This window comes from Eschrichtius robustus, chromosome 8, assembly GCF_028021215.1.
Source record: "Eschrichtius robustus isolate mEscRob2 chromosome 8, mEscRob2.pri, whole genome shotgun sequence".
NCBI lineage: Eukaryota > Metazoa > Chordata > Mammalia > Artiodactyla > Eschrichtiidae > Eschrichtius > Eschrichtius robustus.
In genome coordinates, this window is record NC_090831.1 from 121,642,306 (window position 1) to 121,655,380 (window position 13,075).

At 34.1% G+C, this 13,075-nt stretch overlaps 1 protein-coding gene across 1 annotated transcript in view; it reads left to right on the forward strand.

Annotated features, from left to right (window-relative positions):
• CNTNAP2 (contactin associated protein 2) overlaps window positions 1–13,075 on the forward strand; it is a 1,784,833-nt gene that overhangs the window by 630,296 nt on the left and 1,141,462 nt on the right. Inside the window, exon 5 of the mRNA XM_068550150.1 lies at window positions 9,038–9,241. Coding sequence (XP_068406251.1) covers window positions 9,038–9,241 — 204 coding nt within the window. The remainder of the gene's footprint in view (window positions 1–9,037; window positions 9,242–13,075) is intronic.

Genomic DNA, 13,075 nt, shown 5'->3' on the forward strand with positions numbered 1-13,075 from the left:
TATGGTTTTGAAGGAAAATGAGAACAGAGGAATGCCCCTTTTGCCATGTTGTCTCAAATACCAATTTTTTTTAAATTATTTATTTATTTATGTATTTATGGCTGTGTTGGGTCCTCGTTTCTGTGCGAGGGCTCTCTCCAGCTGCGGCAAGTGGGGGCCACTCTTCATCGTGGTGCGCGGGCCTCTCATTATCACGGCCTCTCTTCTTGCAGAGCACAGACTCCAGACGCGCAGGCTCAGTAATTGTGGCTCACGGGCCTAGTTGCTCCACGGCATGTGGGATCCTCCCAGACCAGGGCTCGAACCCGTGTCCCCTGCATTGGCAGGCAGATTCTCAACCACTGCGCCACCAGGGAAGCCCCCCAATTATGTTTTTTAAAAAAATTTTTTAATTGAAGTATAGTTGATTTCGAATATCATGTTAGTTTCAGGTGTACAGCATAGTGATTCAGTAACATATATATTCCTTTTCAGATTCTTTTGCCTTACAGGTTATTACAAGACATTGAGTATAGTTTCCTGTGCTATACAGTAGGTCCTTGTTGGTTATCTATTTTTTATATATAGTAGTGTGTCTATGTTAATCCCAGCCTCCTAATTTATCCCTCCCCTCTTTCTCCCCTTTGGTAACTGTAAGTTTGTTTTCTAAGTTTGTGAGTCTCTTTCTGTTTTGTAAATAAGTTCATTTGTATCGTTTTTTTTAGATTCCACATATAAGGGACATCATATGATATTCGTCTTTCTCCGGCTTACTTAGTATGATAATTTTTAGGTCCATCCATGTTGCTGCAAATGGCATCATTTCATTCTTTTTTATGGCTGAGTAGTATTCCGCTGTACATATGTACCACATCTTCTTTATCCATTCATCTGTCGATGGACATTTAGGTTGTTTCCATGAGTTGGCTATTGTAAACAGTGTTGCAATGAACAGTGGGGTGCATGCAGCTCAAATACCAATTATGTTTAAATCAGTTTAAGAAATGTTTATTGTGTGAGAAATACAAAGTGGAACAAACCAGAGTCTACTGTACCTTAGGAAAGTTTAAAGTTCAGAGGAAATCAGACCCATAAAGAGATAATTTCAATATAAGATGAGAAGGGATACGATAAAGGTATCCAAGGGTGCTGTGGAGGAATAGATGAGGGCTGTTTCACACAAGGAAACCTTTCTAGTAGCTGAGCTTTATCTGAAGCTTGGAGGATGCCTAAACTTAAACTAGATTTTTTAAAAATAGCTGTTCATTGAAGGAAGTGAGCTTACCGAGAGGAAAGGCACTAGGTGAAATTAGCAAGGGATTTAGTTGGTTTACCATCAGCAACACTTAAGGAAAAAGATGGTGCTAAAATGTGAGGGTGTCAGGAAGGCAGGAGCTCTGTCACTGAGGGTCTTGCAGGCCACACTGAAGAGTTTTTCAGTAAAAGAGTTTATTTCAGAAAGATCTTACTAGCTTCAGTGTGGAGGATAAATTTAAGGGGAATAAGACCAGAGGATGGGAGTTGCTCATTCACCATGTTAATGCAATAGACAGTATGTGAGGCGATGGGAGCCTGGTGGCAGTGCATATAAAAAGCCAGCTATGTGTTTGAAAAACACGGACATGCTAAATTTCACTGGACTTGGAACTGACAGAACATAGGTGCATGAGAAAGGGAGGAGCTAAGGAAAGGCCCAGAGCTCTGTCTTAAGTGACTGGATAATGGATATAAGAACAGGAGCAGTAAGACCCAGAGAAAGAATTATGTGTTGAGCAGGTAGAGTTAGATATGCCTGTGGAAGGTCCATGTGGATCAGTCTTTCAGGCAACTGGATACTGGAGTCCCAATGTTGTGGATAAATGAAATCAGACTTCTCTGATGTGACTGTTCTTGTCCTACCATGCGTTATCAAGCTCTTAAGGGCAAAGCAACACATTTTAAGGAGAAATATTGCACAAAATATGAGATGATGGCCTTTATGAAAGAGCCTTTTTGGTTTTTATTTTGTTTTATTTTTCCCAAAGTAAAAGTGATTTTTTTAAGTCTGTCTCTAGATTATATTTTAAAGGATTTGAAGAAGGCTCATTTGCTGCTACTACTCTAAATTAGCTGTTATTGACATTTTAGAATCTATTTAAACTATCTATTTACATTTAAACCACAGATATATTGAAAGGAAAGGGCAGTGGGTTAGAAGAAGGTGATTAATCAGAAACAGTCTGCAGATGAGATGAAATGGACTCGGTTCCACTAGAGTTAATGTCTGTCAATTAAATAACACCGAGTCAATTAATCATAATGGCATGAATTTTTCCCCCCCACCACAAAAAAAGTAACACGAAATTATCATTCTTTTTCTCTAACAATTGAAACCTTGGTTATAATAGTAGTTGTGGCACCAAGGGTGGATCAGAGTGATTCTTGAAATTTCTTCCAATCTAGTGATTCAGATTTTTAAAGAAGAAGTTTAAAGAAGTTTATTCTACTTTAATCCAGTGCTTTGAGTGTGCATGACAACATGCAATCATTCAACAAATACTTAACGAATATTGACTTACCCACTGTTGTAAGTACTGAGCTTCAGGGTGGAGCAAAATAAAGTCTCTGATGCATATACATTCTTAGAGGTGGAGGCATGCTGTAAATTCATAAGCCCGTCAATATATCAGGTAGTAGGTAGAGATAAATGCTATGAAGAGGAAGACCAATGAATAAGTAGCTAGAGATGAAGATGGCAGACGTGCTATTTTGTAAAGAAAGGTCAACATATCTAGAATATTAACATCTGACTTTAAAAAAAAGAGAAACAAAACATAGATGTGCATCTATGTAAAAATTTGCAAAACTAAGCAAATTCCACCTTGTAGTATTTTTCAACTTTAGTTTCAGAGATATATTTCAAACTCTTGAAAGTGACTTGGGTATTTAAATAAATTATATAATGTTAGATTTCATACTACCTCATTAACATACATCTCTACTGATATCTTTAACTAAGCAATTCAGATGCTTTAATTAAATACTTTAGAAATTTAAAGTCAGAAAATAATTGTTCCAGTGCTCAAGAATCTCACTACAAGAATGCTCATTATATCAATAGAAATGTTTGGATTTGTAGAAAATGTTGGTATTTGTAGAAAACCACAAATTCCTTAGATAGACGTACAAAAAGTATTTTGATATCTATGTGGTGTGATTGTAACTAATTTTTTTTTTTTAATAAATTTATTTATTTTTATTTTTGGCTGCGTTGGGTCTTTGTTGCTGCACGCAGGCTTTCTCTAGTTGCGCTGAGCGGGGGCTACTCTTTGTTGTGGTGCGCGGGCTTCTCATAGCAGTGGCTTCTCTTGTTGCAGAGCATGGGCTCTAGGCGCGCGGGCTTCAGTAGTTGTGGCACGCAGGCTCAGTAGTTGTGGCTCGCGGCCTCTAGAGCGCAGGCTCGGTAGTTGTGGCACACGGGCTTAGTTGCTCCGCGGCATGTGGGATCCTCCCAGACCAGGGCTTGAACCCGTGTCTCCTGTGTTGGCAGGGTGATTCCTAACCACTGCGCCACCAGGGAAGCCCTGTAACTAATTTAAATTGATTATTTTTTTGCTTTCTTAACATGACATAAATTTTTTACAGTGAGTACATATTAATTTCATGAAATTAAAACAAAATTATTTTTAAATATTAGGGCTTATGCATTACCACTTAAATATTAATAATCAAATTTATTTAAGGAGTAATCAGTAATCACTTAAACACATATTAGCAATTATCATTATTGCTTTTAAAAGTCACTGTTTATGCAAAAACATTTGATTAACATGAAAAGAGCTTCAAAATATTGCAAATCCTTATGAAATAGATAACTAAGAAACATTTTATAAGTTTTTGTCTTTTTTTTCTGAATAATTTATTTATTTTGTGGAAGAATAGATCATATAGATGATAACTATATTTGTAGAAAATTTATTGTGTGCAAAGTGGAAAAATAAAAAACCTGCAAGCTTCTCAGGGCCATTCTACAATAAAAGAAATAGGGGTTCCGTGGGAAAATGGCTGATTCTAGGTCTGGGGCAGGAAAAGTGCAAGATAAGCTTAGGGCATCATATAGTGACAGAAAGAGAGAAGAGAAAGAGGAAAAAGGAAGAGGATGAGGAGGACTAGGAAGAAGAGAGGGAGGCTTGAGAAGGGGGAAGAGGGAGAAGGGAGAGTGGGAGGAGGGGGAAGGGGGAGAGGAGGGGGGGGAGAGAAGGAGGAGGAGGGGAGGGGGAAAAGAGGGAGGGGGAAGAGGAAGCAGCAGGGGCCACACCTGTCAAAGAGACACAGGAGCCAACCTGAAAGAGCTCCCAATGGCTAAAGCTGGAAAAATTTGAATAATGATAAGTATTGAATTAAACTCAAAGAATAAATAAACATGCACAATCCCATAATTATATAAATAAATGATTGAATGAATGAATAAATAGAAGAAATCTTCTTTACAGAAGAATTCTAAATAGTATATGTAGATACTCCCCCTCCAGGAGGTAGAACTTAATTCCCCTTACCTTAAACATGGGCTGGACTTGGTGACTCACTTCCGCAGAATAAAGTACGGAAAAGGAAAAATGGTAACCTTACAGTTAAGAAACTCGGCAGACATCACCTTGACCACTATCACAAGTGGAAAGTCATGTTGAAATCGTGCCTCCCCAGATAGGAAGTGCTGAGGACACCCCAACTCTGTGGTTTTCTCCCCAAACTACACCAGTCTAGTCATAAGAAAACTTCAGACCAAGCCAGGATGAGAAGGATTCTACAAAATACCTGACCGGTACTCTTCTAAAGTGTCAAAGTTATGAAAGACAGACTGAGAAAACATCACAGATTGGAGGAGTTGAAGGAAACTAAGGAAACATGATGACGAAATGCAATGTGAGATCCTGGACTGGATCCTGGAATAGGAAAAGCAAACAAAAACATTTGTGAAAACTGGTGAAATCCAAATATAGTCTGTATTTCAGTGAATAGTGTTACACCTAAGTTATGTCTTAGATTAGGCAAATGTACCGGTTATGTAAAATGTTAACATTAGAAGAAACTGGGTGGAGGGTGTGTGGGAACTCACTGTTCTATCTTTGCAACTTTTCACTAAATCAAAAATTATTCCAAAATAAAAAGTTTATTAAAAAGAAAACTGCAGAACAGATTCTTATTGAAGAAACTGGACATCCAAATGATGGTATATTTTTAGCTAATTAAAATCCTGTTTTGGGAAAAACAATATATGAGATTGAAAAAAAAAACTATAGTGTTTAGTAACAAAACTATATAGAGTATGATCCTTCTGTGTATCTATGTACATACATATACATTACATATATACAAATTAAAATAATCAGAAATGTAAGTTATCAGTGGTTATTTCATGAAAATAGAATTATGTCCTTTTAATTTTCTTCTTTAAACCTTGCTATTATTCTCAATTTTCTATATGAAAATGAAACATTTATGAGAAAACAAGAAATCAAAAGTAATTCCTAAGTACTTATTTGTTTACATTGTGGTGCTATATTCAAATACATTTTTAATTTTTTCAAATAAATAGCATAAATTACATTTCTAATTATATATATTCTTACTTTATGTAAGTGCCTTGCTGCACCAAAGTCAATAAAACATACTAATTTGCTAAAATCTACAATTTCCCCAATTTATAAATAGATTACCCAAAGCTCAAGCTATTATTATACATTTTGAACCACAATTAAATGAAATGACACTCTCCTTTCTCTTTCCCTTCCTCTCTCTAATTACACACACACACACGTATATGTAATAATGTATAGATTCTTGCATTATTCCATACATTAGATAGAGAGATAGATGCATAAAATCTAGAATGACACACCATCAATACTGGTTACCCATTAAGACTGGTGATCTCTTGTTTTTGGCATTCACATTCTACATTCTATATTTCTGTATTGTTCATTTCTTTTTAACAATAAACATATATTACATTTGTAGTAAAAATTAGCAAAGGTACTTTTGTAAAATAATAAAATCTTTAGATGATAAACAGTTTTCCAAAATATCTCATCTGAGTATCTCCAAATTCAGAAAGTAAAGACTAAGTAACAATGAAATGTTTTAAAATAAAAGCCTTCTCTGCTGTGACGATTTGATGAATTGGGCACATTACCAGCTCTCTGAGTTATTGTTAGAAACAAAATCATGGAAGCACTGTGATTTTGCATTCACTTTTTGACTAGCCATATTGTTGTTCAGATTGCTTAAACAGTTCAACCACACATATTTAATCACTGCATAGAAAACTTTGTTCTAGGGAGTGAAAAGCAATCAGGGTAATAGGGGGAAAAATATGGCTTGTCCCAAAATAAGCACAACATACTATTAGATGTCAAATGAAATTGTAATGTATTTTGTAGGAAATGGAACTAAACTCTGATGGATTTTACAATATCCCAGACTCTCTTAAAAGTGTATGGTGTGTGCTTATGTATAAATTATATATCATAGATTATTTCTAGGAATTTTGTAATTTCAAAGCCAACTCTGAGTTCACATCCACTTGCTAATATTGTGCAAGCATTTAACCCACTCCTAGAAGAACAGTTTGGATTTTGTGATGTGAGTGATCTGGCTTGCAGAGCATTTTTATTAGTTTCTCAACTGACCACTGACCACTTACTATTTGTAAAATGAGGTTTGGTCCTCATGAAAAACATTCCTTGTGTTTTTTTTTAACATCGTAGGACTGTCTAAATGATGACCATCCTTTTTGTCACTTATTTCATTGCCCTAAAAGTAAGGAAGAAAGGCATCAACATTTGCATAAGTCACGATTCTGTACCTGGACCTGAATGTATATTTTGAGTTAGGAGAAAACGGGGGAGGGGTGAATTCTTTCCTCTGTCTAAGCTCCAGGAACATTTACTTCCTAAGAGATGAATGGGGAATATTTTTTGTCAATTAATATATATTGAAGGTGTATAAAATGATGACGTGTCTGTTATTCAACTGTCATTGATATGAAATTGACTGCAAAATTACTTTCTGGAATTCAGAATTTACTCCCTCCTTCGGACTTTTTGTTTATGCACTCTTCAAGACAAAAAGTAATTTCAACCAGCTGCTGGATTATAAATTCAACCTGGGATCCAATAATCAGATTCCATGTTTTCTCTGTTTTATCTCTCATCACAGATGATAAAGATATTGCAATTGGAATTCAGCTGTGACAGTATAGATTAAGCTAAAATCTAATTGGCTTTGCAGTGTTAGCAGAAGCCAAAATTTAATGGCTGCTTTTTTTCCTCCATAGTAAATAAGCCTCTGTGATTCACACTCTCAGAACAGAATTCTGTTGATTAAGAAAATTTTTATGACTATACGAAGTCTTATAGTAAATTATTGACTATAAGAATTAAAACAAAATTCCAAGTTATATTTTTCCTTGTGAACTTTTTAGAATGTAACAATTCTCTGAACTATTATTTAAAAACATAAATGTTTGCAGTGGTAGGATTATTTTTAAATATTCAAAATCTATTGATGATTTGAAGGGAAAAGTTAGAGATATTCTAAGCAATATTTGAAATAACTGTATTCATATCAATTCACTTTATAGAATTAGTTAAAAGCAAAACTTATACTGGCAAGTACTGCACAGAAAGAGTGAATATACTTCCAGTACTGCACAGAAAGAGTGAATATACCTATGGTAGCTCTGCTCCTCCACCTAGGCTGCCATGATGTAGCATGCTATTGTTACTGTTACCGGGATCCAAAGTAGTCCCCATGCTGATTGAAGTAAACCAGTGCCAGAGAACTAGGACATGTAATCAGAAGATATTTCTCTGACAGCCTTTGAACTTGCTATTATTTTTCTCCAATGTCTCCCTGTGGATTCTTTGGCAAGACCTTACCCCAAACTGAGAGGCAGCTTCATCCTGGCTTATAATTCTAAGATAATTAGAACTGTCCAATTTGTCTAGATTCTCTCCAATTTAATATTAAGAGCTAAAAGTATTTTCAATGATAAAGGTCTAATTATGGTAACTAAGCTTCTATTTGTACTTAAAATTTGATCTGAATGATTACAGTTCATCGTTGACCCATTCCATGGGTTGGCAACCCACTAACCAACAGTGTGTAATAAATAAAATCATCACATTTTCTATTTCTGGTGTGAATAAGTAGCAATTATTAAACTATTGCCCACCATCCCCTGTTTCTGAGCATGGTGAAAAAATTGTTCATATTTCTAAAAAAGTTTATATAATTTCATGTTTTCAATGAAATTCCCTAAAATCAAATTAGAACTACTCTTATCATAGTATAGGCTAGATACTTGTTCTTCTAATTATATATGGGTGAGGATATCTTTGTTTAGTGTAGTCGAAAACATAGGCAACCCAATTCTCCATTCCAAAGGCAAGGGGCTAACAAGGAATTTGAGACAGACATGAGTCCTAGAAGCAAATGGTAAAAGCTTCTTAAAGTTCAGTTCACTATATCTAGGCACTACCATAAAGTTAAATGAAACTGTAGTAGAATATAAAAACCATTAGAAAAATGAGTATACCATAAACCCTGCATTCCAAGATCCTTCATTGTTATGTCATAGAAAAGAAAATTTGTGAGCAAAATATTGATATATATTTGAAATCATAAACACTCAGCCTCATTTAAGAAGGAAAATAATAAAATCTCATAATATCTCAGGGATTAAAAATTTTACTTTTTTCAAGTAAACTCCAAACTTCTAAGTTAAAAATTTGAAGCGTGTAAGTCATTGATGGAATTTATGTTATTAGTATTACAATTTATATTGATAAAGGTTTCTGTGATCATTCTTTATGAGTACTTCCCATAAAATACACTTCAGGACACACAATCAACCAAAATAAGAAATAGAACAAGAACCCAGGGCTAAAGAGTTTTCAGGAAAAAAACACTTTTTTCTCATTTATTCTGTGTAGACACCCACTGAAAGAAGATATACTTCACACTGGATGGCAACATACAATAATTAAACTAACATATTATTTATTTCTTCTTTTAGGGGCTGATGTTATCAACTTTGATGGCCATGTTGTGTTACCATATAGATTCAGAAACAAGAAGATGAAAACACTGAAAGATGTCATTGCTTTGAAATTTAAAACCTCCGAAAGTGAAGGGGTACTCTTGCACGGGGAAGGACAGCAAGGGGATTATATTACTTTGGAACTGAAAAAAGCCAAGCTGGTCTTCAGTTTAAACCTAGGTATGTCCTGACTTTTGGCACCATTCTTTTCATTTATTAGTCTTCCCATTAGTTAAATGCTAATGGTCTTTAATCCTTAAAATGTAAATTACAAAAAAGAGTTCACATTATATTGTCAATCCAGTTTTAATTCATAGTGGTTGATATATATTGATATACTTATTCATTCAAAAATATGTATTAAACACCTGTACTCTGCAGGTACTATACGAGCATCTGGGATACAGGGGTGAAAAAATGGAGTTCTTTGAGTTCATGAAGTTTATGACACAGTGGAGGCATCAGACACTATATTATCTATTACTATTTTTATAAAATAACTAAATCCAAAGAAATGACTTCAAATAATGATGAGGAGAATGAAATCAATTAAATAGGTTAATATATAAAGGATATTGCATGGGCAAGATGGGTCAACATTAGAATATGTAGTGAAGAAAGTCCTCCCTGAGAAGATATTCATGCTGAGATTTCAGTGATGACAAAAACAAGCCCTAAAAATATCTGAGAGAAGGTTAATTGAGATGAGGGAATCATGAAAGACTAAGACCTGACATGCTCAAGGAACAGGAAAAGGCTAGTGTGGATATTTGTAATGAGTAAGTAGGAAAAAAGATGAAATACAAACATGGAGGATTGTTGAAATCCTGTAGTATCCTTTAGGGCGTGGTAAAAGGTTTAGATATTATTTTAAGAATGGGAAGCTATTAGTAGGCTTTAAACTATAGCATCATGATCTTATTTTTTTAAATGTACTGAGACTTCTGTAAGAGAAAACACTTGCATCAACATGAGAGTCTGGTACAGTGAGAGACAGACAGCATGGCTTGCAGAAGGTGGCTATCAGTGGAGATGTAGAGGAATTGATCCACTTGGGAGATGATTCTGGTGGTAAATTCAGTATCATTTGTAATGATTTGGATGTGGAGTAAGAAAGAAAGATAATGTATAAGGGATAATTCCTAGGGTATGACTTGAGTTCCAAATGGACATTAGCACCATTTTCAGAAATACAGAAAGCTTTATTTTCTCCACAGAGTTTCTTCTAATAGAGAAGTATTAGTTTCTTCCAACAGAGGAAGTCTAGAGATCTGTTTGGCTATGGTGCATTTTAGTTGCCTATTAGGCATCAAAGTTGAGATTTCAACTAGGGAGTTGCATGTATGAGATTAACAGGAGAAGAAGCTACATGGAGACTGAGGAGAAGTGGACAGTTGGTAGGAGGAAATACTAATATGTGACTCACAGAGACCAGGGAAGGACAAGAGGCGGTCTACTATGGTCTACTGCGTCCAATTCGCCTAAAATGTCACTTAAAGAAGAAGACAGAAAAGTGAGGTCACTGTTTGGCAACATTGTGGTTACTGTTGATTTATTCTCAGTGGAATAGAAAGGACAGTAGTTTTATTGTCATCAGTTAAGAAAAGATGAAAGGTGTGGGAATGAATATTTTTAATATTATCAACTAGAAATGAAGGAATCAGAAACGATATGTTTACTGCAGAATGAGCTGAAACTCAAAGAAGGAGTTTTTGTTTTGGGCTTTTGTTGTTGTTTTTAAGTGGACAATCCTAATACATGTTTGGTAGTTGATAATGTAGCTAAAGTTTCCTTAAAGCTAAAGGGAAGATCCACAACACAGATACTGACATTCAAAGTTACAATTCATGCAAATCAACAGTACATTTATCCTCCTCTTGCTTGCCTAAAAATTTCGGGATTTATGCAAGAGTTGTTTGAAGGGCATCATATAGTCTGTATTTTTTACGCTGCAGTGATTTTAGAATCCTATAAAAGACTTTATAATCTTTATAGAATTCTTTTATAATCTTTTAAAATTCACATGTTAAATGCATCCCAATGGAAAGCTATAAAACTAAAAATTAGAACACAAAAAGAGATCCTGCCTATTTACTTTCCTTATCAATATGGTTGCTCCAACATTCTTAAATATGGCTTGTGCCCCTTAGATTAACTTTTATTACTTTGAAAATCAAAATTATACTAAAAATTAAAACTTTGGTTTTTTTGGTTGATAATACTTGCTATAGTGTCTACAAAGATTTATCTTTTATTATAAAACTTTTCACATTCAAAATCTCTGATAGAAATAATAATTTCTATAACAAAAAAGAAAATTATCCAAAAATGCTGATTATATAATTACACAAAAATATTTAAATTTTTATATTAAAAAATCATAAAATGAAAATGCCTGCCAAAACCTGGGAAAATGCAAATGTCAAATATAGAAGTTTAATGTCATTCATGAATAAAAATTCATTCCACTCTGTAATAATACCAAGACTTTAGGAGGAAAATATTGCCAAAAAATATAAGGAAAACTTGTAGAAGAAACATTATAAATAATCTATAAACACCAAATGCTCAAACTGTCTATAAAAGAAATATACAATAAAATAACAAGATTCCAATTTTTTCAAGTAAATAAATTTTAAAAATGATAGTATCTGTGTTGGTGAGTTATGTGACAAAAAGGATTCTTTGTACTGTTCCTGAAAATATTTCAAGAAAACAGTTTGATAATGTATCTTCAGATATTTTAAATTCTTTATATATTTTGGTCCAATAATCATAAAGAAATAATAAGAAATAACTTTAGGATTTAAGTCCAAGGACATACTTTGCAATATTTGTTACAATAACAAAAATTGAAAGAAATAAAGCTTAACATATAGAAATACGTGGGTATGTGTTTAAAATGTCTGTGAATAATTTGGGGAATACTGTACAGCATTAAATGAAAACTGTAGGAAAATATAAATAATATATCAATATTTTTATATTATGTGTATGAATTATACGTATTATATAATTATATGTATATATAATTAAATGTATGTAAATGAAAAATGTCTGGAAGGAAATAGACCACGCTATCTTTAGTGATGGAAATGAGTGATTAATGTTTTACACATTAATTCTTTATAATATTCTCTACTTGTAATATTAAACATGTATTCATGCGTTACCTGGGAGAAAAATATCCCTAAATAGTTTTTGAAAAAAAGGTTCATTAGAAGCTAAGAAGGAGGGATGGGGGAAGAGAAACCAGAAAACCAAACGTAAGTGCTGTTTAAAAACATACACACTCACACACACACATGCACACACACACACTCAGAGCAATTGGATCATATCCAAAGAAGTTTATTTTTTCAAACCTTTCTCCTGTTTTTTTAAAAAACGTGAAATGTATAGAGTAGCCTTTAAAAGCCGCTGGGGCTTGTAAGAGTGTGACATTACTGTTCTGAAACAAGAACTGATCATATGGCCTCACGAAAAAGATCATTACCATGTCATTGGAAAGCAGTTTGCGCAGAGTTTTATTGACTAGAATTTATGACAGCCATGGAAACACATCCACTCAAATATCCGCTGTCACTCTTTAATGCTGTTGCCTAAGTATCAGGCACGTGAGTTGCTGCTTTGTCGTCTTCTAGTCTAAATATTTAAAGTAATGAAACTGAATGTAGTCTTTCACTTAAATTTATTCTTTCTTTTCTTTCTCCCTGTCCCACCGCCAGTGTACGTACACAATCATAATCACAATCACAGGGCAACATTTGATTTCATCACCAAAAGGAAAGAAATTTCATCTAGGAAATCCATAGAAAATGTCAGGTATAGGCATATTAGCATCCTAAATGTGAAAAAATGAAAGTAATTTAATTCTTCAGTCAATTGTGTGTTTCTCTGATTTCTATTATGCTATTTATTCTGAAGCAATATTGTATTTTTATAGCATTTAGCTTTGCCTGACCATCAAAAGCAATGCTTGATTAGACAAAATAAAAAATGGTAAAAAATATG